Genomic DNA, 27,118 nt, shown 5'->3' on the forward strand with positions numbered 1-27,118 from the left:
GGAATAGTTACAGGCTTGAGGCAGAAATTTCTGGGTAAAGTTTTACAGCATCATAGGTGAAAGCTTAAAATATTATGAGAAAGTGTGATGGTGAACCTCAGGTATATAACTGTGGATATCAGTCCTTACAATGCCTGGACTCAGCTCAGCTCAGGACCATCCCTGGGAGTGCTGCTCCCAAAAGACACATCAGACCAGGTGAGGGGAAGGGCCAGCAGGCACACTGGAGCTAAGGGGCACCACAAGCCTGCAGGTCTGTCCTGGGGAAGGTGGCTCCTAGACATTTACTAGTTAAAAAGTCTAAAAATGAATTTAGGCAGGGGCCCCTGCTAGTTAGGCACTGTTACTTCCGAGAATCCACTGGGCTGCTGTGTTGTGTGCAAGCTCTTACATCATTTTCTCATAGTTGCCACTCTTAGACATGAATATCTTTCCTGCTTCCTGACTTATTTTTGCAGGCTCCCAGGAGAGCACTGAGTCTCCTTCACCAGCTGGACATTTTCTGAATTGGCATACTCAGCTACATGTGCAAAAGCAAAAACAGTATACATGTGTGTGACAGCATAGTCTTTGTCTTGTGTAAATTATACATTTCTAGGAGTTAAATTTTTTTTTAAATCAAACATTTACTGATTATTTGTAGATTTTATGTAAAGCTCTTCATTTTGATACATGAATCAGGGTCTGTTTTGTTTTACTATGTCAAGGTATTGCAATATCTGTATGAGGAGGCTTTTCACTATTCATCCATGATGCCACTTTAGCACCTTGTACTCAAAAGTTATACACTGGTAGTCTTAGGCAGTATTAGCTGCCCTTGCAGCCACTCCACAGTTTTTCTCCATGCTTTATGAAACACCTTTACATAGAGAAAAATTCCATCTCAGAGGAAAGCCTGGAGAGTGATTGTGTTCTAAGTGCTGAGATATTGCATTAGTGAATTGAACAAATAAAAAAGAAGATCCTTCTCTTCTAGTCTCAAAGTTAATAGCAGTCTTTAAAGCTAATTGTTATAATTACCAGAAAACTAATTGGATCAAATTTTTTGATACACACCTTGTCAAATTTAATTTTTAACAAATGCTGATATTTTCTGTACTTCTCCAACACTCCATATTTTTATTTTTACAGGTATGATGGTGCCATCTTTGACCTCAGCTGTGTATTTCTTTGTGTTTTTGGGCCTGTGCACATGGTGGTCCTGTTGCCAAGCATTTGATCCTCTGATATTCAGCTGTCTGTGTGTATTAATGGCTATATTCAGTGCAGGACACTTGATTGGACTTTATCTGTACCAGCTACAGTTCTTTCAGGAGGTTGTTCCACCAAAAGATTTCTATGCCAGGTGAGAACAATTCCTTTCCTGTTTAATTATGGGCACATGATGCAATGCTCTGTTTGTCACATGTTGATGCAAATGGTCTTCCACATAAGGCTTTCGCAAATTTTACACATACCTTCTTGTTCAGTGGTGGAAGAATCAAATCTTTTCAGATGGAGTGGTTTTGAATGACAGTGTGGAAAGTCCAGACTGGGTAATTGCAGACAGAGAGCTGGAGCAGATTAGGAGGGGAAGGTTGGAAGGTTACTTTTGTTTTTTTTTTTTTTTTTTTCTCAGAGTGTTCCTCAGATGTGAGTGTGAATGATTGGGCTAATGCAGGAATTAAAGAAATTGATGGCAACATTGATACAAGGGCAAATATACAAATGCACGTTTGGTTTTTTGTAGAAGAAAATTAATTCTCTGGTGTCTAATGTCATAGTGCCTTAACTGGAGCAAAATGCTTTTGTGGTGCCACTCTTGTGTGCAGAGGCTGAGGGCTGCTGCCGTCCTTCATGTACTGTGCATATTAGACTGATGATGTAAAAATTCTCTCTGGTCACATAGATTCATATAGAACCTGCTGATCTTCATACCAACAGCTCCTTACCCTAAGTAAAAAAGCAGCATTTCTAGTTACTTCTGCAGTAAATATTGACTGGCTGTGATTTCACTGACCCTTTAATTTTCTACACACTGTAATCTAAAATAAGATTAAGTAATGGATTTATTTTGCTCATTACTATTTTTTTTTCTGGTGGAGTGTGATGACAAATTTGCTTTTATGGTATGATTTTTGAATGCTGTAGTAATCCTTATATTAAGCTAAATGTGAACATTAACTTTGTTTCTAGTAAACCTATTGTTCCTTTTATTATAAGCTGAAGATGAAAGGAAATTAGAGGTACTGTGGAGAATCAATTAATTATTTATCTCTCAATGCACTAAGCAGTTAAATTGAGCTATCTAGCTACCGTAGCTGTTACTTTAGTACTTATTTTGACATTTTATTTAATAAAGGTTAATAGATATGTGTGTTTTGTGATACTGTAACTGGTGACTTGTGGAGGCTGATTGGGAGGGCATAACGTTACCTGAAATTCAGGAAAGCCTCTTAGTTTAGGTTCTTTTGTGCCACCTAGAGGTCGAGATAGGAGAACGGATGATTTCTAATGCCAAGAAGCTGAAATGCTCTCAACCTCTCTAAACCTTTCATATTACTTCCTCCGTGTATTAAGAAAATAAAAAGAGAATGGCTTCAAAATTCTCAAGTATTTGGCTTTGAGGATATCTACTCACAGTTTTTAGCAACAGATAGCAATGACATTTTCTCAAGAAGAAATGCAATTTAGCTGCAATATGTGCGACTTTCTTCCTATGCATAATTTGTGAAGTCCCCTTTTTCTCTTTAGTATTTTTCTATTAATTTTAAATTAATTTTTTAAAATTAATTTATATTAATATAATTGTTTTGAGACAATTATCAAGACATTGGTAATGTAGTAATTTCTTTAGTAATTTCTTTTAGTAATTTCTTTGATTGTAAATAATGTGATTCTTTGTTTTATGGCAAAATTTTGTCAGTACAAATATGGCACTTTAACTTAGTCATTAATTTTTGAAATGAAAAAATCAAGCTACAAGAAAGTTGTGTCTGCCTTGGTGTAGAAAAGAAAAGCACCTTTGGAGTTTAGGTTAAAAAATGTCCCAGCATTGGATTTCAGAGTACATGCTGACATTTTTTTAAACAAAAAAAAATGATGTTACCTTCCTGCAGACTTTCACTTGAATTGGTACTGTTGAATACTCTGCCTTTTACACAGGAAATCATGTGAGGGACTGATGTTCCAAATTATGTGTGAAATTATGTTTGAATATACACAACAATCTACACTCAACTTACGCACAATGGCAGCAGAAGGAGCAGTAGCAGTATTCCTTGTTTCTTTATTTGCAGCTTCTATTGTGGATCTACTTTGATCTGCTTTCAGGGAGGTGTCTTTGAAGAGCATCAAGGCAGGTGTTCTCAGAGCTTGGAGGTGAAAATCTTAGTGTGAGAAAAGGCCACGGATGATTTTTAATGATTGACTTGGGCTGATATATAAGCAGTGGCTAGAGGAGGAAAAATGAGAGACATGTATCATAATGCTGCAGAAAAAATATTTTAGCATTTTGCATTCTAAAAGAAAATCAATACCTTGCTATTTTGTGTATAATCTTGGTTTGAAGATGTGCTAAATATGCAGAGTTCTCATTAATACTAGTACATGACTTCCATAGGCAAACTATATGCCAAGAAAATAATTTGATTCCCCAAATTCTTTCTACAAGAAGGACATTGAGGTGCTGGAGAATGCCCAGGGAAGGGCAACAAAACTGGTGAAAGGTCTGGAGCGAAGTCTTATGAGGAATATCTGAGGGAACTGGAATTGTTCTGCAGAAGACACAGGGAGAAGCCTGGAGAAGGCACAGAGGTGACCTTGTTGCTCTCTAAAAGCAAGTTGTAGCGAGGTGGGGGTTGGTCTCCTCCTGAGTAAAAAGCTTCAGGAAAAGAGGAAATAGCCTCAAGTGGCACCAGGGGAGGTTTAGATTGGATATTAGAAGAACTTCCTGCACTAGAAGAATTGTCTGCCATTGGAAGAGTCTTCTCAGGAAAGGGGTTGAGTCGCCATCTCTGGAGATACTTAGAAGATCTGTAAACCTGGGCACTTATGGACATGGTTGAGAGATGTTTTTGGCAGTGTTTGTTAAATGGTAGACTCAATGATCTTAGAGGTCTTTTCCAACCTAAATTATTCTGTGATTCCACATGAAAGAAGGACTTTTTATTTCTCTGTAAATTTTTGAGGGCCCAATCCCCAGAAAAAGCTCTCCTGAATTTCAAGGGCAGATGTGAAAACTGCTCTGGTTGGGCTGCTGGTGAACATTTTTTTTCTCAGCAGAATGTAAGTCTGGTGTTTTAAAAAGCTCCTTTCTGGATTTGAGCTCTCAAGTTTACAAGAAATGTACAAGTGGTTTCTCTGATCAATAAAAAATGTGTTTTTTTCTGAATAGTAATGCATTCAGCTTGTCAGATTATCGATTGATTTCAGACTATATAAAGTTAAACTACACCCAAACATACCAGAAAATTCTCAAGTTAACAGTGTTATTCAGCTAAGACTTGCATCACCCTTGAGCTGTTCCTTCCTTTCAAGAACGTTTCAACTCAAAATTCACCATTTTGTGATTGTAAGAAGTGACTGAATGTCACCAGACGAAAGCAGTTCTTTTGGAAGGAATAACCTGACATCTGGTGAATTCACATGTTTTACCCTGAAACCTCATGGGATTGTGCAAACAAAGTACTTCACCCCTGAAAATAGGATATTGTGATAACATAGCCCTGAGTACTTGCCAAAGTTACTGGACATAGAGGTATTGCTGTCCTGGAAGTTTCACATCTGCTGCTGTGGCTGTCTGGATCTGTGATGTGCAGGTAGAAGTGGCATAATCACAAACAGGCTGAAATGCCATGGAGTGAGCACTGGGATCTGCAGATTGAAAAATGCCCAGTGTACTGAAAAGTCTGAATATAGCTGGTATATCAGGGGTAGGCATGCTGCCAGCAAATCAATATTGCAAATTGATGCAATATCTCAAATATTGCAATATGCAAATATTGCAAAGATGGGGGAAAATAGCAAGAAGTATCAATTTAAAGCAAAATTCAGAAAGTATCGTGTTTCTTCCATAACATTTTTTTCACCCAAGTTAGTAAAAACAAGTCAATGAGCTAAAATGACTTTAGAAATTAGGTACATGGTGTCACAGCCTGAAAATACACAGTAATATGTTCACCATTTTTCAGATTGCTGCCTCCTTTCTTCCTGATATTGTTTATTTTGGCAAAAGAATGTAATTGGGGAAATGATAAGGCCTTGCCAACATGAAGAAATAGGATCAGTGCAGTGGTATGAGGTTTGCCCGAGTCAGTAGAGTTATTCCTGTCCAAAACTGTGCTTATAAGCATGTTAATTTAAAATCCAGCCACCCAATGTAAATTAAAATCTGTGTGCTTTCCTGTAGTTTAGATCTGTCTTGCTTGTAGTTTTCAGGCAAGTAATGTTCCAAAAAGTTTAAATACAACTGGTTTCATCTATAGAAGGCACCTCCCTTACAAAACGAAGCAAACCTAGGAGTCCAGGTAGTGTCATCCACTGCACAGTGGTACCTTATTTCACACCTTCTTAAGTGAATGGGAATTTGGAATTACTCAACTGATTGCTTTGCTGCAGTGTGAGTTGGGAAGTCTGGTCTAAGGAGTTTTGTTCAAGAGGAAATTTTCATCTGAAAGATGTCTATAAATCTATTTAAGCAGGACTTTTAAAATAGGTTTTACAGTGACTAATAATAATCCTACTTAAATTACTCTTTTACTTTTGGAGAAAAGATATCTGCTACAGATGGTAGATTCAGGATATTCAGTTTGTTTTCAGATTAATCTGAGAAGAGTCCAGTCCAAAATTCTTCCTTTGGACTTCCCTGGAAGCTTTGACACAGATTTGGATTTTGTAGTCCAAATACGCTGTTCAACCAGTGTTATAAATGCTTAAGCACTGTCTCAAAAATGTTCCTGGAGTTGTCAGATCAGGGTCAGATCAGATCCAGCTGTAATATTTTTTCCTAAGTTAGACACTAACCTTGCAAATAAAATCCCATTAGGAGAGCAGATATTGCCAAAATAGTGAGATGTAGCTGATTGATTACCTCTGCAGGGCAAGGTACTGATCTCCTGCTCTGCTGCTGCTTTTGTAGCTCCACTGGAGCCAAGAGCTGGGCAACATGTTTCACCTGAGCTGCAGCCACTGCTAATCCTTGCTGCAGACCTTCTTTGGCACCTGTCCCAAAGGTGGCTCACATCTGAGAGGCAGAATTTTCTTAACCATGTAGGAGAGTGAGGGTTTTGGGGTTGCCTTTTGACTTGGTCACAAGCCAGTGTTTGAAAAGATGGAGCTCATTTATGTGTGCTATACTGAGCTGCCCTTTGGCTGCAGTAGCTTCCATGCCTTCTGCCTGGTATTTTTAGGTGCTTCTCACTGCGGTTCTGCAGTACCACTGCCAGGACAGAGGCCAGACCCTTGGATATTTGCCATGTAAGGACACTGCACTGCACTTGTCTGTTTCCATCATCCTCTATCAGCAAAAGGACACTTTGCAGTTGCAGAACATGCTCCAAAACATACCAGGCCAGCCACCATGTTGATTACCATGACCAGATTTGATTAGAGAGCCACAATTTTGTCTCAGAGGAAGAGATATTAGGTATTTGTCCTTATTCTTACAGAAATTTGCAGCTGAGTTTCATACTAGCTCTATAATGCACCACATTTTAGGGTTTAATTCTACTTAGAATGTTTTAGCTTTCTCAGAACTTCACCTTCTTTGTATTTGTTAAAATATATTTTGGAAAAGAAGTGAATGATTCTGTTAACAGCTTAGAAATGCAAGTTTGCTCTCCTGTTGACAAAAGACAATAATCATCCTTGCTATTATCATCTCATTCGAAAATATGAGGTAGACTTATTTGGGCTCCCTTTATAATGAAAGGTTGGATGAGGAAAAGACAAGAGAGGAAATAGTAAGTAGCAATTTGCCTGGAGAGCAGTCCTTCCCATACCCATGTTATAGCTGTCAGCACTCACCATCACCACCCCGCTGCATCAAGTGCCAAATGTAGCCTTGGAATAAGCAGGCACAATTTAATTTATGTTACTGACATTGCACCCCAGGTGATTTACACATCTCTGTCTTCCACTGGGCTTGAAAGAGGTGTAAACTGAGATATGTGCTAAGACCTTTTCAAAACAATGGTTTTCTGCATGTGGAAGTGACTGGTTTCCCGGTTCTGTTCTGCTACAGTGGTGAGCCTGCCACTGGTGAGATCCCTGGCAGCCTGGTAGGGCTGGCCCTGGTCATGGAAGACTTCTGTTAGTGCAAAGTGGGGAGCCTTAACACTCCCAACAATGACCACACTGCATCTGAAAATTGAGTGTAAGCTGCAAACATAGAAAGAAATCAGCCATTGTCGTGTGATATAATGTTTCCTGCTTCCAGATAGCAGTGTGTTGCACAGAGGCTCCTCTTCCTTGCATGCACTGAACTACTGAGGTCAGAGGGACAGAGGGAAGTGATGAAGATCTTAGAATTGCTGATATTCTGTGATAAGCTTGCCTGCTGATTCTGATTAACCTGAATTGGGCGTGCAGTTGGTCTGGTGATGCAGCCATCCCGCTTTTGCACACTATCTGCATTCTATGATCATTGTTCAAGTGCCTGAAAATGAGGACAGAAAAGAGACAAACCCCCTCTCCTCCTACCAGGTTTGTATTCCTATTATTCTGTGGTGTTAGCAGACATGTATTGTAATTAGCAAACTTCTCTTGGATTTACAAACTTGTTTTCTAAAGGTCTGCTCAAGAACAATGATGTTTGTACTCTGGCATCACCAGAAATTGTGATGAAGAATATTTAACACTCTGTGTTTTCAGCTCAGTGTATCAACATTAACAAATGAATCATCCCACATTCCTTGGAGGTAAAAAAGGCAGTCCTGAGTAACCTCAGTCAAGCACACACTGGGGAGTTAGTCCTTGTCCATGCAGGGGCAGTCTACACCAGTTTCTCTAAACACTCAAGGAGTGGAAGTGCTTAATCTCTTGTTTATGCTCATTTAGCTGAAGTTTGGAACTTGCTGATAAAAACTGAGCCAATCGTGTTCAATTTATAACCAATTCAAAATCAGCTGTTATACCACTTTTGTTTTGAAACTGGGTAATTTCCAAACATTTCCTGGGCATTATTGTTGATTATCCCATTATCTTCTTTTCCATATCCTGCTATTTTACTTTCTTTTTATGTTTAAAGCCAAATGGGAATCATAGCTTATATTTCTGCCTCAGTGCACTTGCTGCTAAATGGAATATTTTCTTTGCTCATACTTTCTACTGCAGAACCTCTTGATGAAGGTATCCATCACTCTTGTGGTTTTTTGCTACCTGTTTCCCTGCCAGCTGAGTAAGTGGAAAATCTCTTTATCCTCTGCATGCATCACTGAACCTAGCAGGCTGCCCCAATGTGACTGAAAAGTATCATCACTCCTTTTTCAGAAGTGGAAAAATTCCCTAACAGAGAAGTTAGATTAATCAAATAACCCTCCCAAGATAGCCAGAACTTGGAATAAAGCACAAAGCTTTGGCTGCAGTCTGAATCCTAGATCACAGACCAAGTTGCCTCAAAGTTAAAATAGTATGAAGCTACACTTTAAAACAATTTCTGTTCTTCTGTACATGTTGCTCTAAGGGGTAGCAGTAAAGCTCTTAGGCAGGTGCGTGCTTACTTGTTGTGCCGGGTCACTTGCATGCTCTGGTCAGCACCGCCCTGCTGAATGCTGATGCTCACTGGGGTTACCTGAGCACTGTCTCCTCCTCCTCCTAAGTGACTTCTGCTGAAGTTTTACCTGAGCTCTTCTGTTCTTCTCCCAGCACCTGAGCTTAGGACAAGGCTGTCTGTGGTCTGCACTACTGGTTGAGTTTTAGGAGCAGACTCTCCCCCCTTCTGCCTGTGAGAGACTTTCTGAGATGAGGCTGTTGGTTCCTTTCCTTTCAGCAGCTCAGCTAACTCACTTTGAAAAACCAATAGCCTCAGTCACTAATTGGCACAGAAAGCCTTTGTTAACCATGTCATTGCTAAGCTATGCCATTTTTGAGCTGTGCCTTCTCTTCTGTGCTCGAGTGTCCAAGTTCACCCTCTCACAGGGGGAAGCCTTTGTGTCCATGGATGTTTCTGAACATGCCTTTGGCTTTCCCATGCTTTCCACATGAGTCCTTAGAAGCCTGGGCCTGTTTTCTCATTACTTTCACCTCTGAGTAGAAGGTCCAACTGAACATTAAATATTTTAAATTTTTTCCATGCAGCTTGGGTGTTGTCCATACTCAGGTGGTGCTGTTTAGTATTAACTGCTTTTCATGCCCCTTTATGGTCACAGGGAATATGTATGTACATGAGGAGGATGAGTAACTGGCAAATCATTGGTGCCAGTCAGCCTTCTCTGCTGGGGTGATTGTTCTCTCTCATCCTCTCATCCTAGCAAGGCTGCCTCACTCCTGCAGCCTCCATCCTTCAGCTGCAAACACTGAGTTGCCTCCGGTTCGTAGCTGAAATTATTTGGAATAAACACCCCAAAATTCCAAAACCCTGCTGCATTTAAAATATTTTTATTTTAGTGACAGAAAAAACCCCAACTATTTTCCTAATTTTATTTGAGAACAAACTCTATTTGCCTGACCTCAACATGAGCCAGGCTGCTGCTATCAAAGCAGGGACAATGCTGGCCCTGGTGAGGAATGATCATGTTGATGGAGTCACTCTAGCTAAGTTATCAGGAGGCAGGAGTCCTAAACCCATTTCTCCTGCACGTTTATTCCCACTTCACCACCTTCTTGCTATCCTATCTGGCAGTTCTCCCTGTGCCAGATGCTCAAATGTCTGATGGGAATAAAAAGATATTGGAATCTCTGCTTCAGTACATTTCTTCATCAGATGAGAGCCTCTGGAAGTCCCAGCAGAGGCCCCCAAAGGCTACAGCAACTTGGTGCTTTTCTAGCTCACTGATGTGCTGAAAGGAGCAAGGTCAATGTTGATGATCACTAGAAACTCAGAGCAAAGTTGAGCTGTGTCATGAATAATGGAAAGATTTGGGAATGCAGAGAAGAAACACATTCAGAGGATAAATCTTCATTTAAGGCTTTTGAAGATGGCTTTTGTCTGTCTCAGTAAACAAGGGATTAATAGACCCACACCTATTTTTGGTGATAACAGTGGTCATTGACCTAATTATTGCTTCTAAAGCAATGAAAGCTTTTTGTAATAGGGAGTCAGTACAAAGCTAAATTATTGGAGGAAATGTGATATAGAGCTCACAAGTCTTCATGTTCAGACTTAAATTCCCCTTAGGGAAACTGTTTTATTTCAGACGTGCAGTATTTTAATGTCTGAAGTTTGGTCATTTTCAGCAGATGCCCATTTCTTAACAGCTTCCAGTCACATAGTCTTAGAGAAAATTTGATTATCTGGTTACTTCAAAACAAAAAACAGTTTATAGAGTAGATACTATTTATCATCTTAGTTTAAAGTTGTTAATGAACTTGAAAGCAAAGTGATTCTATTGCAACTGCTCATATGGTCCTTTTTTTCTCCTTGAATTAAGATTTGTGTTGTATTTACAGGTTTTGCAAGCTTTTATGTAACTCACCATCCTTAAAGACATCTTTTCTCTACAGCTCCCTGATTAAAGGCTCATAATTTCTCTCTGTCCTCATTATATGAATAATATTAACACACAAGTTTTAAATTAGTCACTTTTTCATGATGTTTCTCATGCAGTTGATGTGCATTTGAAATTAATTTTCCTTTAAAAGAAAAGTCACTGATGTTCAGAAGAGGGTGGGAGATATACAAGGGCTGGTTTTGTCATTGCCAGAAAAGCTTTGATCCAATAGAAGCTATGGAAACCAAAAACCAAAACTTGGTAGGAAAAAAAAGGACGTAAGACATCTGCTAAAGAGCTATAGAAATTTGATGACATTAAAACAAAAGTTAGAACGATCTACTTACCTACCAAGTCTATATTCACTATGTGTATGCCTGTATTACAGCGTTGGGATAGCAACATGCTGAATAAAAACAATTCCAGTCTTAGTGTACATTTACAGATATTTGAAAAAAACCGTTTTGAACTGTTAAGCTGAAATTTATCATAATGCTCCTCAACCCAAAAAGTCAGCTTTTTGTATGGTCATTAATAGGGCACAGTTCCATCTAGCCAGTTTGGAATTACCCAAGTCTGAACCAAAGCAGGGTCTAGGGCTTTTTAGAGCTAAAAATACTTGCAATGCTCTTAAAAGCTCATATCACTCCAATATGAACACATTTAATGACTTTAGTCCAGCTGTGTACTGAGGTTTGTATCTCCCTGCACAGTTGTCCTGCTGAGCCGAAGGGGAGGCGTGAAGGATCGACTCCTTCTCTGTGGAATTTTATAACATGATTTGGAAAGACAAATGCCAGTTTTTCCATTCATTCTTTTTTTTTTCCTTTAAAAATCCATGTGAAACCAAATGCCTTCTTCTCTCTTTAACCCTAATTCTTTGGGATGCCTTCTGCATTTCAGCCAACTTTTCCACCTCTTTCCTCCCAATGTTCTGCTATTTCTGTAAAAATGTGGTGTCACTTCAGTGTACCCTGGAGCAGTGGCCCCAGTATGGTCTGAATTCCCAGCCAATAGCCTGGGGAGTAATGACTTTCTGGAAGGCCAGGATGGGTCTGAAGGTACCACAGAGCTGGCTGAGTGTTTTCCAACAGCATGTGTTGCTTTGGGCACATAGCCCAAAGAGGAGGAGTGGAGTAGCTTGTAGCATTCTCTTGGAAGAGGCATTATGGATATGAGTTTATGGATCTTAACTTCTGTGTAGCTCGTCATCCAAGTACGGAAAACTCAACAGGATGGCTTGTGTATGAAAAGGGAACTCCTGGCTTTTAGGAGGATTGTGTAGGAATTACGTTTTATCTATGCTAATTTATTTTCCAGTTCATTCCATTGCATTCTCTCTCTTACCCACAGAACACTTTCAATCCTGACAACAGTATGCACCTCTTTGAAGTCAATGTTTGATAAAGGGTTCACTCTTCAAGCAGTGTTTAGAGTTTGGGACACAGCCGTTTCAGTATTTAAAATATTCTTCATGAGATAGTATTCAGCGCGTGTACTGTGAAATATGAAATTTTGGCTTTTCTGCCTGTCTTTCAGTCCTTTTTGCCCCAGAAAAATAATATTTCTACCACAACCACCACCACTTTCTCCAAATATACTATTTTTTGCCTATTTTTATGGAATTTGTTGCTCTCTTTCCTCCCTTATTCTCCTCTTCTTTGCTTTCTCTATTCTTATTTCCTTTTCTTCTCTCATTTGGTCATTTTTATCATCTCAGTTTTAGGGCTCAGTTATTCAAATGTCAGTCTCGATATTTCATTCTCCTACCCTAGACTTGCAGACACCACTCTCATCTCCTTTCATGTGAGGAGATTGAAATAAATATGCAATAGAAGATATCCAGATGAAATAAAGATTCAGACAGTTCCTAAAGTCCAACACAAATTCAGAAGTTCTACAAGGATGGATCGCGCAAATCCAGCCCAGCACACTAAAATGTTCTGATGCCATTGCTGGGAATAACCATGCAATAGGTACTGGCCTAAAAGAAGAAAAAATATAAAAAAGCATCTTATAATATTAAATGCTAAATCAGAAAATGCAGCTCCTAGAGGGGTTTGATGCAGACATTTTCTTCAAGCTGTAATCTTCATGCAAACTCATAAATTATATGGAAAAATTGCCCCCTCCTCTGTTGTGTTGTGAAAAGTACTGTGTGCATGAGTACACAGAGTTGTAGGAAGATTCAGCAGCTGAACTGGAAATCTCATCTAGACAAAACTATTACAGAAGCTAAAACTCATGAAAAAGAATAAGAGACAGTAGAAGATTTTCTATCAATTGAGGTCAAGATTGGATGCCATTCTGGACTATAAACCACAAGATCGTTGTTCAATAGAGGAATTATTGGGTGTCCTATATTGTGCAGGAAGTCAGAATTATTACTTCCTTTCCTGGCCTTGAAAGTTACAAGGCAAATACGTGCCTGAAGTCAACTCTTAAAACATGAGCACATGCAGGTTCTGAACTTATAAATATGTTTTTAAAAAAAGAAAAAATTCCAAATAATTTTAGTGAATGTAAAATTCACAGATCTAACAGATATGTAATGACTGCTTTGGTAATTCTGTATATGAAGCATATTTTTGTTTACATAGGTATTTTTTCTTCATATGTAGTACCGTGTGTAATTATGCCATTTCTTATAATACATTAATGAAATAATTAAGTAATTCAATGCAATAGAAGTTTTAGCAATATAGATTTTTAGTAACTTTGACGGTTCCTTAGGGGAAATTACTGTAGATGCAACAGGAACTCGTTTTTCTAGGTGAAATTGAAATTCGTCTTCTGAATTTTAATGTTAGACTAATATAGAAAGTGGGAATTTTGTATGGTCACAGTTTACAGCTTGTTGGGAAATCATGAAAGATGAAGGTGCATCTGCTAGAAGGATGATTTACAGATTCAATACGAATCTTTTCCAAGAAAACAAGCTTATAGAATATTAACTGGACAAAAAGATGCCACCTTTATTTTAAGAACACTTTTTCACTGTTATCTCAGAGCATTTCTCAGTCAGACGTTTAAGTTCCTCTTGGCCTTTTATAATTTCTATAACTTTTTCCAAATTACTATTATTCAATTATTATTTCTGCTATGTATTTTTCAGAATACCAGGGAAGACTTTGAAAAACCCAGCTTTAGTTCCTTGCAAGAGTAGAAATACTGATCTATTCACATCTTGCACCTCCATTTTGTGTGATATTGCATGCAGTCTTTTGGAAATGCAAATTCTATCCATTAATAAATAAGTCTCATTATTTGTTTTCTTTATATTCTGTATCCAGGCACACAAGTATTTGACTTGTTTGGTAGTGGGTTTCTCCCACTTAGGACTCATTCTGAGCTTACTGATGGCAAACATGTATGTTGGGTAAGATGAAGCCACAGCACGATCAGAGTTGGGCTCAAACACAGCTGATTGGGATCAATACTGAATGTAAAAAAATCTTTGCAGAATGGAGTATGCAGAACTCAATAATGACCTAATTTGTATTCCTTATACATTTTATGGCAGCCATCCCTGAGTAATTAGAAGCTTTTTTTAGAAGTGTAAGGGAAGATGGCTCTATTCCTCTGAAAAATGTTCTGCACCAGCAGAACATTTTTGGAAATGTTCATCATTGAGGAAAATGATGAAGTATAAATGTTGAGTGAGTTGCAACTTGTAGCATTATTGGAGGCCAGAACAGACAGAATGAGCATTCCCAAGACAACAGAGAATTTTGAATGCGATAAACAGAGAAAGTTGTGTTGAGTTGTGACTAACAATGTGACTAACGGGTCTTAAAGCCCAAGGAGAAATCAGAAATGAGGAGCAGTTCCTCTACATCCATGCTTTATGAGACAAAGCAAAATACATTGAATAAATTGAAGTTAAAGACATTAAACTACATTTCTGGCCATGTGGCAACTTAGAAGGAAAAGATGTGCTGTACTTTATTAATATTTGCTGAATGCAGGACCAGAAGGGAGCAGAATTAAGTCCAGTATTATAATGTACAAATAATTTGGAGCCAACAAATGAAGCTAAGAGAATGAGAATATAACTGAAGCATAATAAAATTTCCTAGCCATTAGGATTATGTGGAATGTTTTCTTTTCAGTGGAGATAAAAGTGAAACATTAGTTGATCTGGCTTTCTAGCTATAGTATATTATAAAACATACTACAGGAATGGAATATGTGATATGAAGGTCATGTCTGCTTGGCAGAAGGTCTGAGAGCCATCAGGAACTTTCCCTCATTTCTGTAAGAAATACTCATCACTAACTGTCAATGGAAAGACTTTGCATTTCAGTAAGAATTGGATTTAACTCTGATTCGGATGCTTATGAGACAGAAATAGGGTGAATCATACTGTGCTTGCATAGAAACGCTTGAAACAAACCAAAGATGGAGAACTGTGTTGTGAAACAGAGGTAAAAGATTAAACTAACAGGAGCTCAGCAACTAATAGGAGCTCAACAACCCTGATCATTGATGAGCAAAAATGACAAGTCAGTAGGAGAAAGGAAAGCAGACAAAGAAGATGTTCCTATTTGCTGATAGAAATATGAACAGAATACAATCCAGCACGCATTTCACCCAGATGGAGCCAAACTATAACATCAACTTCAAATGTTCTTGGATGCTATGGAAGTTTGAGTCTGAGTCAGCTCCAAACACAGCTCATTCAGCTCCTTTAAATTACAGCAATTTACTTTGTATGCAGGATTTTTTTAATGTTTTTTGTCCCAACTTTGTATCTAACCAACAGCTCTGAAAGGTCCTAAAGTTTATAACTTTGGCCTCTGTTGACAATCAGAATGAGAAGTGAGTGCTGATAGATTGGTTAATAAAATGCTATGGAGCTCTCCTTCTGTGAGTTAATGCTATTATGCCCATGCAGCAAATCCCATTAAGAGCAAATATAATATTTGCACTTTGCAGCATCCAAAGGCAAATTTCAGGCAGCACACCTCTGTTGAATATTGTGCTTACTCTTTGTATTCATCCAGCTTTTCATGTTGGATCTTACTAGGTTAAGGAAGAACTAAGCTTTTAGACACTCTTGAAAATTAAATCCCCCTGCAGAAATTCTTTCATGTTTTGGGTTTGTTTTTTTTTTTATTTAATGTGTTTGGTTTACCCTTTCAAAGGGACAATAGTTTGGGATTTATCATTCTACCAATAAGAAGATCTTTTTAATTGTCTCTTACACCTTGTTTTGGTAAAACATGAAAACTCTCACAGACATTATGGTGGAAAAAGCTTTTGTCAATAGACCAAATATTTGTAATGAATACTGACGCATGCTACTGGTAGCTCATGCCCTAACTTTTGAACTCTATGAGCTATTTTATAATAAAACAGATTAATTATTGTTTCCTATTAGGTTTTTTTTTTTTCAGTATTTAACACATCTACTAGGCATCTAACATCTTGTATTAAACTGAAAATGTTGGGAATTTTTTTTAATACTAAGTGGGTTTTTTTGCATTATTTTGTAATCCCAGTTTTTCCAGAAACATCAAATATCTCATGTCATTGATAATACTTGTAATTTTTCTTCTTTTTCTTTCCTCAGTTATTTGATTATCTGAAACAATACCCTTTCTGAATATTTTCATTTTTTGTTCACAAAAACTACGAGTTCAGTAGAGCCCTGTATGTTTCTAAACATTGGCATTACTAGATAACAATTTATTAATAGTATTAGGTTTTTAAAATAAAAGACCAGTAAACTGTTCAGTGTGCCAAGAAGATATACTTTACAGCTGTGTCCTGGCAGGATGACTGAAATGGTGTTAAACGTCAGTTTACTAAATCTCTCTGAAATGTCATGTTGCTGTGATTTGCCAAATGGACTTAGAGCCAGATTTTCTCTTCCCACTTTCTGTAGCTCTGGATCTACGGGGAGCAGATCATTGCAAGTTTTCTCATTGGACAAAGTAGATATAATGTTATTATACTCCCATTTTTCATGTTGAAAAGCAATTGTAAAAACCCACTTTTTTTGACTAAATATGTGGAATGAAAATACTCACTACATTTTAGATGTGATAGCAGGTGCTATTTTTGAACAGAGCAATTGGTACTAAACATAAGCTGAAGTTGCCCTCTGAAATATTTTTAAACATTTTTAAGATTTGGTGTTTATTATCTAATGTGGCTGCTTTGTTTTTTTTTGTATTCACAGGTTGTTTGGTGTCACTTCTCTTACTCAGACAAACTGCTCAAGCACTTGGATGATCATCAAAAACCAGGAGTTACATTGGTACCACCACGCCAACCCAATCTTACTGCTGGTGATGTACTACACCCTCGCGACTCTCATCCGTCTCTGGCTGCAGGAGCCCATTGAAAGGGTAACTTCCTTCTCTCTTCCCATGACTGGGAGACTGCCCAGGGCAAATGCTCACTAGCAGAGGTGCAAAACTTGAAGAAAATTAAGGGGAATAGACAGCAAGTGCAAGGTGGTACTTTGAATTTGGAGTTTTCATTCAGTTTGTCCAAGAATCTGATCTAACATGAATATTATTCTTAAAATCATCGGGACAATTATGCAAGGAATGCAATGGCAGAGCATTAATGCTTTGATTTGGAAAGCAGGTGTTGATATGTAGTAATGGCTGGACTTGATTCACTCAGTGATCTGAAATGTCTTTTCCAACCCAAATGATTCTGAGTCTGTGATTCAAGTGAAATGCCAGCGCCGAAGGCTTGTCTGCCAGAACAGAGCTAGGATTTTTGGCACAGGATGCAGTAAGACAAAGCATATATTTGTAATTTTATCAAAGATATAGAAAAATTTTCTTAAAACCTTTCCTCCTGTGTGCATGAGCAAAAATCCCAGCTTTCATTTAAGAGCAAGAGAACAAGGAGAAAAAAAAAAGTAAACCTTTACTTCTTCCAATTTCAGAGGAAAATGGGTATATGGGAACCCAGAGGTATCTTAAAAGCTTAGAAACTGAAAGTATAAAAAGGATGATCCTAGGCATTACTTATATTAATTTCCTGATCCTCAGAGGCCTGATGGGAGTTTTCAAGTTGAGGTTTAGTAGTGCTGTAAACCACAATGAAAATACTCATGACTCTGCTGTGACTTAGTGGAGTTTGTAGAGGCAAGTAAAAATGTTGAAGGTTTTCTTATTTTAAGGATATTTCTTTATACAATGGATAATGTAACCATTTAACATTTAAAAAGGCAATCAAAATACATCACCTCTGATATTTGGGGGTTACATATCCCCAAATATGTAATTTGGCTTCAAAAGGTGACAGATGCCTGAGCCATCACCTTGAGCTATTTAAAAATCGTATCTTAAGTTCCCAAAAATCTTAATACTCTCTTTTCTGAAGTCATATCATTTTGATCCAGTACCCTCTGGCATTGGGTGTTTTTAGGGTCTTTTTCCTTTTATTTTTTTTACAGCTGCAGCTTCTGGAAATTAGATTTTTCTTTTCTCTTTTTAAATGAAACATTAGATTTCCAGATAATAATATGATTTTAGCACTGGGGCTGTAACTAGAACTTCACATCTCACAAACTGCTCAGTAAAACCATGAGAACTGCCCATAGAGGAGTAGCCTCATGTGAAATGCAGTTAGTGTGAGTTGTGTGATCTCAGCAAGTCTGGGAATTGATTACCAGTACCTGGGTTGTTTTCATCCAACAGCCACCATCTAGAAGTTTGGTGTTGGACCTAAGTTAGTTGCTGTGCTTTTTTAGTGGAGAGAAGTGGGTTTTTCTGTCTAGGAGAGAGGGAATGATGCAATTTCCTACAGGGACTTGATAGGAACTATAGTGGTCTTGCCTGCAGTTCTTTTTTTTAGAGTGCTTGTGGTCTCTGAGATAGATATTCCCATAAAACACTAAAACCAGTCTCTGAGAACTGCCAGCAAGTGAAATTAGAGATGCTTTCCAGGCAGTTGAGCTAGAGTAAGTATTAGAAGACATTAATTTAAGAAACATTGATGTCAAGTTCATGGCTACATGAAAGGCAATACTAAGTCTTGGCACTCCCAGGGGAACTTCAGATGCCAGGGAAATGATGCTTCCCTGCAAAGATAAAAGATACTTTGAAAAAAGAACACTGTAAAGAAAGGAGTATCCATGCATTAATGCTTATTTTTGATGCACAGGATGTTAGTGGTGCAAGTGTTTGTCATTAGAAAGAGATGCTGAGATTTGCAAAATTTACTGTATTTTCTGTATTTTGCACACATCCTCCTTATGGTTTTGGGTTTTTTTTTTTGTCTACATGCATTTTGGTTTTTTTTAGTGGTGTCATAGATCAGGATTTAAAATTTATTTTACTAGCTTTTCTCTGTAGACTGCATTCTCAGTTTTTAAAATCTAGAATAATTCTAGGTATCATTGAGATGTTTTTAAACTTGTGTAATTGTGGTGCATTTGATTCATTATGGAGCTAAGTAACCTGCTTTTTCAGTCCCCGGTGATTTTGAAGTTACTCTGTATTTAGGATCTCACTACTAATCTACCTGGTGTTTAATAAATGGCAAAGACAAAATGATATGAGGTGTTTGGTGTAAAGAAGTTGTTCTCTATATGCTGCTGTCCTGTACAGTAAGAAGTGGCTCACCTTAGGAATTTTGTTCAAAAGTTCTTGGACAAAAACTGTTTTGAACAAAACAAGAAAGAAATACTTTTTCAGTCTAAAAAGATTGCATAAGCTATAATACTGATGTAGCTGATGCTAAAAGCAGAGTAAAATATGTAGACCTGATGGGGGTTTTTTTTTCCTAGTGTGAATTGCATCTTGGGGTCCTCTTGTGGATAAAATTCCACCTGGATGGCAGCAAAAGTTGTCTTTGAGACAGATACACTTGAGACTGTCTCTAAATGCTGCAGGTGATGAACAATTGTACAGAAACACACTCCCACTTCAAATCTCCAGTTTCAGGGTTCAGTTTTTTGTGTGTGCACCACAGTGCCAAAGTATGGCATGCATGAAATTTCAGTGTATGCTCTCCATATGGGATTCTGAATGGATCTTACTCATGCAAAGTGGCTCTGGCAGTCAGTGGAAGATTTGCTTTTCTTTTGCTTGCTGTTTTGGATCCTGACTTGTTCTAACATTGAGTCTTGTGAAATTCTACCTCTGCAAATAAGAAAAAGCAATCTGTCTCTGGAGATTTCAGCTCACAGTTGTAACTGCTGGTGCTGAATAGATGAATAGAGCCCATTCATTCTGTGCTGTGAGTGGTAAGTAATAGTACAGGGGCCAGCAGAGCTACAGCAATTGAATGTAGACTCCTCTTAAAAAAATTATAACTGTTTTACTTAAAAGATATTTAAGAGTTGCTGAGAAAGAATTGAAAAAATTAGGCAAGTCAAAGGACTCTCACAAACTGTGCTTCTCTGACTAGTATTGTATTTTCTGACTTTTCTTCCTCCTCTGAGAAAAAAAAACAAGATTTCCCACCCTTCCCTGTTGTGTCTAAGGCTAAAAATATCTTAACTAAAATGATTGTATGTGTCTTAGGTCTTTTGTATTGTTTTTGTCACCCTGGTGCCAAACTAAATGCCTTTGATAAGCAGTTCTTTATGGTTCATATTTATATAAAGTGTCAAATGGCAGGGGCAAGTATTTTAAGCACAGAATCAGTTTATTTCATCTTACAGTTTTGCTAGGAATGCCCTTTTACTGGCAAATATAAATACACAATCATATGTGAAATGTGCTACCATTTCCTCTGAGAAGTGAAACTAAATTAATAATCATTGCTTAGCTAAGTCAAGTAAAAAATAGGACCTTGCTGCTAGGAATGAGGAAAGTTTCAAAATGAGCTGGGATGTTTGGATGTCCTGTTCTCACGAGTAGCTTTGCAGACCTCTGCCCAGCACCCTGATTTATTCTATTACATCAGAGGATTTTTCCTAAGCAATGAGAACAGTGGCCACCAGCGGGCTGCCACTCAGGAGGAACAGCGCAGGCAAGGCTCTGGTAGGGCTCAAAGAGAAGCTGTAACCTACTGTGGTTTGCCCTCCTCCTCAGCTTAGTGACAACATTTGCCATCTCAGATGGAGAAATAAACCATGTGGATTAGAGAAAATCACAGAGTCATAGGACAGTCCAGGTTGGAAGGAACTTGGGAAGGTCACGTGAAACAACGTCTGAGGGCAGGGCCTCAAATTAGATTTTCCAGGGCCAAATCTTTGCATGGTTCATTGTTCTCATGGTGCAGGGGGAATAAATAAATAAATAAATGTCAAATTTTAATTTTTTTTTAATACTCAGAAGGTGTTTCCCCGAAGCAAATTATGTCCTTAGCGTGCTCTCCTATAACTATGCCTCCCTGTGCGAAGACTACCCTTCTCTTCTCTAAAACCGTAATTTTATTGCTGTAAATTGGAAAAAAAAAAAAAACCTGATTCCTGCATCCTTCAGCTTCTCCAAGCCTCTAATCATCTTGACAATTCTCTGTGGGATCTTGTCCAGATTTTCTGTGTTTCTCTTGAACTGGGGATGCCAGAATTGCGTGGCAGGTAGCGCCTGACACTTGCCAGGCACAGTGGAATAATCAGATCCCTTGATCTGCTGGCAGCACTCTGGCTGATGCAGTCCAGGACGTGTCTGCCTTCCTTGCTGCTGGAGTGCAGTCCACTGCTGGCTCTTTTTCAGCTTGCTGTACCAGAGCCTGTTCCACAGAGCTGCTTCCCACACAGTCTGTCCACAGCCTTTACTGTTATGTGGGTTTATTCCAGCTGCAGGACTTTACCTTAGTTAAAACTCGTGCAGTTTTCGGTGTCCCATCTCTGGGTGGTGAGTCTTTCTTCTGGCCCATTCACAAATTTTATTTTATTTTATCTTCCTCCCAGTTCACAAATTTTATCATTCACAAATTTTGTGTGAGTGCAATTCCATCTAGGTAGTTTTGAATAGGACTAGACCTAGTGCCAGTCTCTGAGAAGCTCCTCTCATGGCAATCTACCTTTTTGTATTTGAGCCTTTACCCTACTTGGAGAAAGGCACTTTAGCTAATTCTCCACCCATCTTGTGCTCCATTTGTCAAGTCCTTATCTTATTGGCTTGTCAGCAAAGTTATTATGGAACAGTGGTCAAAGATGCTGAAATAGCATGCACTGCCTTGAAAATTAGACATTGCACCTTGTGGGTTTTATATTTCATGTATTTCTATGTGCTTATGGTATGATTATATGGTAAACTAAGGTAGTACCTGGAGGTCTGTGTAATTCTGGTGTCATGTAACTAGCAGTTATAGAAAAGCTGTCAATATTTCTGAAAATGTCATCTCAGAGTCATCAACCATAAACCAAGTCTATTAGCCACTAATGTATGGTTAATATGGCTAAAAATGGTTAATTAGCCTTTAAAAGGTGCTTCAGACGTGATTTGGAGAGGGAACACCAGCAGGGGGGGGAAATTTCAGTTCCTCTGCTAAGATTGTATTTACAGAGCTGCAGCTAGTGCTGTCATTTGTTGTCATTTAGCAGACACCTGATGAAGAGAAATCTGTCAGCAGGGAGGATGACAAAGAAGTTCCCTGCAGCCCAATTCCAATGACTGCAGAGAGGAGACGCAGTCTGTGGTATGCAAGCCACTACACAACTGATGAGAGAAAAGTAAGACTGGAGGGGGAAGGGTCTCTGCATTACACAATTACTTTGAATTAAGGGAAGCGGTGTTACGTAGCTTGCAAGATCTCCATGTGTGATTATATAAATCAAATAAAATATCTGATTAATATAAAAATCAAATCTGCATGGCAGAATACAATAGGAATGTATTTTGTAACAATGAATGAAACAAAACGAGGAGCTAGTGTAAGGATGTAAATGAAAAGCATGCTCTATGTTTTTGGCTTCCACATTTAAGAAGCGTAGGACTGGGTTTTTGGCTTGGGGCCATTATCTTTGAGCAAACCAGCTAGAAAGTCTGTTAGGGAGCTAAACCTGGTGTAAAGATCTGATCTGCCTTGTAGCTACTAATTAGCGCTGTCACTGGTGACTGGGGACTGCCAGCTTATCTTCTCCTAAGCACACTGGTGTCCTTCTTGAAGATTCAAAGCAAGGCAGTTTAGGCAGCTATGTTAAATATCCTGGAAGGATCCAGCTCTCTACCACCTGTCTGCCCCAGCGGCACTGCAAAATTTTGTTTCTTGAGTTATTGTCAAATTTGGGACATATGAGCACTCATATGTACTCAATCCACATATACTCAATCCCCAAGAAATCCACTATAATAATAGTAATGGGAAAGGGGCTGGTAAATGGATAAAGGAACATATTTTATATTTGTATCAACATTTTTTGGAACTATTTTTATAATTGTAGTAATTCTAATGATTGTTTAAAAACTTAGTTTTTAAGCACTGGATCATTAGAAAGACATTAGAAAGCAGTTAATCAGTATAATGCAGTACTGATTAATTCTTTGACTTAGTATCCAAAATTTCAATGCAACATTCTCAGTTCTGGTTTCAAATTCACAGGGACATACAGTAAAATTATGTCAATGCTATGGCACACTGAATACAATTTTATGGTATTATACAATTCTGCTGACTTTTTAAGAATTCTTTCTGAATTTCTTGGTGCAAATCTGCAAAAGTCAGCACATATGCATGTGTGTATTCAAGAAGTCAGACTTACTAATGCTTGAGCTGTGCTTCTGTAATAATTTGTTCTTGCATTGCTTTTTGCAGCTTCTGTCAATGACCCAAGATGAATACAAGCCATCGGATGTTAGTATACTACTAGTCTTTGTAATTTCACAGTTCTTCTCAATGTGTAAATACAAACAATGATACATACAGATAAAACCTTAGATGACATTTCTAAAACTTCTAGATTTATGGTTAGCCTGCCATTTACCCTATAATCTTGATTATCCTAAATGTAATTGTCTTCTGCTTCCTTAATAATTTCCCTTAGAAACCATTGATTGATCACTTGAAATTAAACTGCTTGTAGTAGTACCAACTGGCAAACGATCTTTGCTATTTCATTGGGTTTGAATAAGATATGAAAATATGCTTTCTAATGCAAGCCACCTTTAAATTTGATTTAGTTTCTTTGCTATATTTTTTTATTTCAATCGTGTTGGAATGCTGAGGCCCTTAAAGCATGATCGACAGCACATATGAGTTCAATTTACAGATTACAGAAAATCCAAGTCTTTATTTGAGCAGACAGCAAATGATCCATTTATCTTGACTGCTGCAGACCTTAGCAGACTCTGAAATCAGAAACGTCCCCTCTGTTTAGCAGCCACAGGAGAATGGAGATGGAGATTAATTTTAGGAGCATCCATAGCCTAATCTAAACGTTCTCCATGGCCAGTATTTGGTGTTGCTGGATATGACTGAACATAACCCAAATACTATTCTGAAACAGTTCACAGGCTGTTGCACATGCCTGTGAATAGTTATGACAAGCAAGATATGCTCCTGTTCCACAGCCTGAGCAAAAGTCAGTCTTGAGCACGTATTGCCATCACTAACCCCCAGCATGTGAATTTCTGCCAATAGGAAAGATATTGATGGTTGTGATTGCTGGAGCCCTTATTGAAACAAGCACAAGGACTGAAATTGAAGTCACAAAAGTAAAACAATGAAAGAGTGTTGAGTTAGCACTACCAAATGACAAAAATGTACAATCAATAACAATGATTACCACAAGTGGTTTTATTAACAGCTGCAAATATAGATCTCACCACTAATAATTCCAATTGGAAAGTCATTTATAGCCATTATTTTAATAACTACTGGAAATATTTAGATGTGAACTGAAGTCTGAAAATCCTGATCTAGTGGTTTGCCTAACAAGAAGGATGAATTTTTAGTTACGTCTATTGGTATGACATAAAAATCTAACAACTATTAATTTTGAAAGCTGTTCTGGGTTACTTTTGCATGCAGCACGACTATAACATATCAGTTTCTTGGAAGTAACTGCAGCTGCCTGTTAACCTCTTTTAGCATCGATACTCAAGAGTAGCAAAACACAGAAGTAGGAGTCCCACTCCTCTAAGAGCCATGGTAAATGCATTGCCTCTCTCTGGTGTGCTGGCAGGTGCTGCTGGTGACAGTGAACGGGAACCCTGCAGACTATCACACCATCCACCCTGCACTGCCTCTAGAGAATGGCCCAGCCAAAGCAGACGTGTACTCCACGCCACAGTACAAGTGGGAGCCCTCGGATGGCGTGTCAGGTAGCAAATTCCCTAGGAATTGTCATTTTTTCCATGTGTTTTTCTTATTCTGTACTTCCAGTCCCTGCCTCTAGCATTTATTGTCATTTTGGTAAGCTCTTTGAGCCTGTTAAAGTTAAATAATGCTGTCACCTCGCAATGATGGTTACCCATACAACAGTTTTGTAACCTGGGCTCTAGGTGTATACCATCCAAAATACTTTGTCCACCAACACAGTGATTTGAAGTAGCCATCAGAGTGATTGCAAGCAAAGTACTTTCAGGAGAGAATGCATGTACTTTCTATACATGCATCCTCTCCTGGATTGCAAATAAGAATTTCTTTTTCTACTTAGAAAAGGAAGAGGAGGAGGAGGAAGAAGAAGAGGAAGTTACTCAGGAGGAAAAGGAAAATGTTAAATTACATGCCCTGGTCTCTGTGTTTCAGTTTATCATGAAACAAAGCTACATTTGTGCTCTGATAGCTATGATGGTAAGTACTAGCAATAAAAAGTATGCTGATGATTTTATGAAAGTGTCTTCTCCATGTTTTTCTGAAAATAGTCTCATTGGTTGGTTTTCAGCAAGTCTTTGTATCAGGCTTAAAAGATATCAAGATAGTGTCTGCATAATTTTGAGATAATTTTAGGTTATTAATGTATAATTCCTAGGTCTGTTATAAACCTTTAAACACACAATACCTTTCCAGGACTGGGAACCTCAGGCTTTGTTGTCTGTTGAATACCAGAAAACCACTGGGTCTCAGTTTGCTATTGATTCCCAAGCTCCTGCCCAAGCAGGTTTGTCATGTGCTTGCACCACTCAGAAATTTACCTCTAAAATTAATGTATGTCATACTGATATAGAAAACTGTAAAAATGTGGTTCCTAATTTAGGCAATGCATGCATCTAATGACTCTGTGAGAAGAAAGGATCTGTAAAGCCTGGTTTCCTGTATTGACACAGAAAGATCTCAAGGAAAATACAACTTTGTGCCAAGGCAGACTTTCATGTTGTTTAATTTATTACAATTCTTTCTCTTTTTCATGCTGTTGCTTGTTTTTAAGCCTACTTGTTGCAAACACTTTGAACTGCATTATACCAAGGTTTCCACATAATGATTAGATGTCTTTCTATATTCCCAATGCAAGCTTTGCTTTTACTGTTTTGGAGAAGTTTCAACTATGATGAAATTAACCATAAAGCTTCTTGGCCCAATTTTGCTTTAAAAGCGGTAAAACAAATTACCTTGGCTGCCTCTCGTTTGCATAAAGTTTCAAATTTTATTGGCTGTCTTTTAACAGAAAAAGTTTCCCCTGTAAATAAGGCAGGCTCCTTGTGCAAAATATGGACCTGGATTGATGCATTCTGAGATATTAACAAGTAATTAGTTATTTTCATATTGACACAGTAAATTTTTTGCTATTTTTTAAACTCATGTGCTTCTATGATCTAAGGATCATAGAATGGCTTGGGTTGGAAGGGATCTTAAAAGTTATTTAGTTCCAACCCCCTGCCTTGGGCAGAGACACCTATCAGACCAGGTCTGTGTTTCTCTTTTAATTAATTCCCAGGGTTATATCTCTCAATATAAAAGAAGACTACACATTTGAAGAACTTACTTGTAGTTTAATGCTAGCTTTTATCTTCATGACATTTTCTGATTTTATGTGATCCAAATTAATTTATGAATTTACTTGTGGTATGCTCTGATGGAAATTCTGTTTATACTACAGCCAAAGACAGCTCAGTGTAAGCTATTTTCTCATACAAGCATGGAGAAGTAGCATATCAGTGTTTCTCACATACCCTTAAAAGATACAGTTTCCTGGAGGGCTAAGCTAACCTGTCAAAAATATTCTTAATGTTTAATAATTTTTTAATGCTTTGTTGGCAGTTGCTCCACAGTTATAGCAGCAGATATACAGCTAAATTAAGTCCTAAATCAATAACACAATGTAGATAAAAGCACTTAAAACCCCTAAATCCTTTTCCTCAGTGTTTAATAGAGAAGTTTTCGAAAACAGAATTCTGAAAGCTGTAGAAAATAGTTCTATAGTTGTGAGTATTCAGGTAATCTACCACAGTTACTATAGACTAAATGTTCTTCAGGTTGGGTGGATGCACACCATAGCTTTCCATTTTAAACTGATTCCACAAAAGCGAGAGCAGTATTGAGTTAATGCTGTTTTGTAATGCTGTCAAAGGCCTTCAGTGCAGTACCCATTGACTCGGTTTTGCCATTTCTGCTCTGAATTCTTTGCTGCTGTTTTGCAAGAAAAAATTCTGTGCTCAAGCTTTAATTTATATTTTCCATCTCTT

General features: G+C 38.0%; 1 protein-coding gene across 12 annotated transcripts in view; it reads left to right on the top strand.

The window, feature by feature from the left end:
• The window catches only part of PIEZO2 (piezo type mechanosensitive ion channel component 2), a 286,911-nt gene that overhangs the window by 170,246 nt on the left and 89,547 nt on the right, over positions 1-27,118 (top strand). For 9 of the 12 annotated variants that reach the window (XM_074548447.1, XM_074548364.1, XM_074548434.1 and 6 more), the window contains exons 7-12: positions 1,132-1,345; positions 16,816-16,984; positions 22,096-22,227; positions 23,310-23,348; positions 24,679-24,817; positions 25,153-25,289. In XM_074548447.1, coding sequence (XP_074404548.1) covers positions 1,132-1,345; positions 16,816-16,984; positions 22,096-22,227; positions 23,310-23,348; positions 24,679-24,817; positions 25,153-25,289 — 830 coding nt within the window. The remainder of the gene's footprint in view (positions 1-1,131; positions 1,346-16,815; positions 16,985-22,095; positions 22,228-23,309; positions 23,349-24,678; positions 24,818-25,152; positions 25,290-27,118) is intronic. The other 3 variants (XM_074548371.1, XM_074548409.1, XM_074548387.1) reach the window with 3 other exon arrangements.

This window comes from Zonotrichia albicollis, chromosome 1 (assembly GCF_047830755.1).
Source record: "Zonotrichia albicollis isolate bZonAlb1 chromosome 1, bZonAlb1.hap1, whole genome shotgun sequence".
Lineage (NCBI taxonomy): Eukaryota > Metazoa > Chordata > Aves > Passeriformes > Passerellidae > Zonotrichia > Zonotrichia albicollis.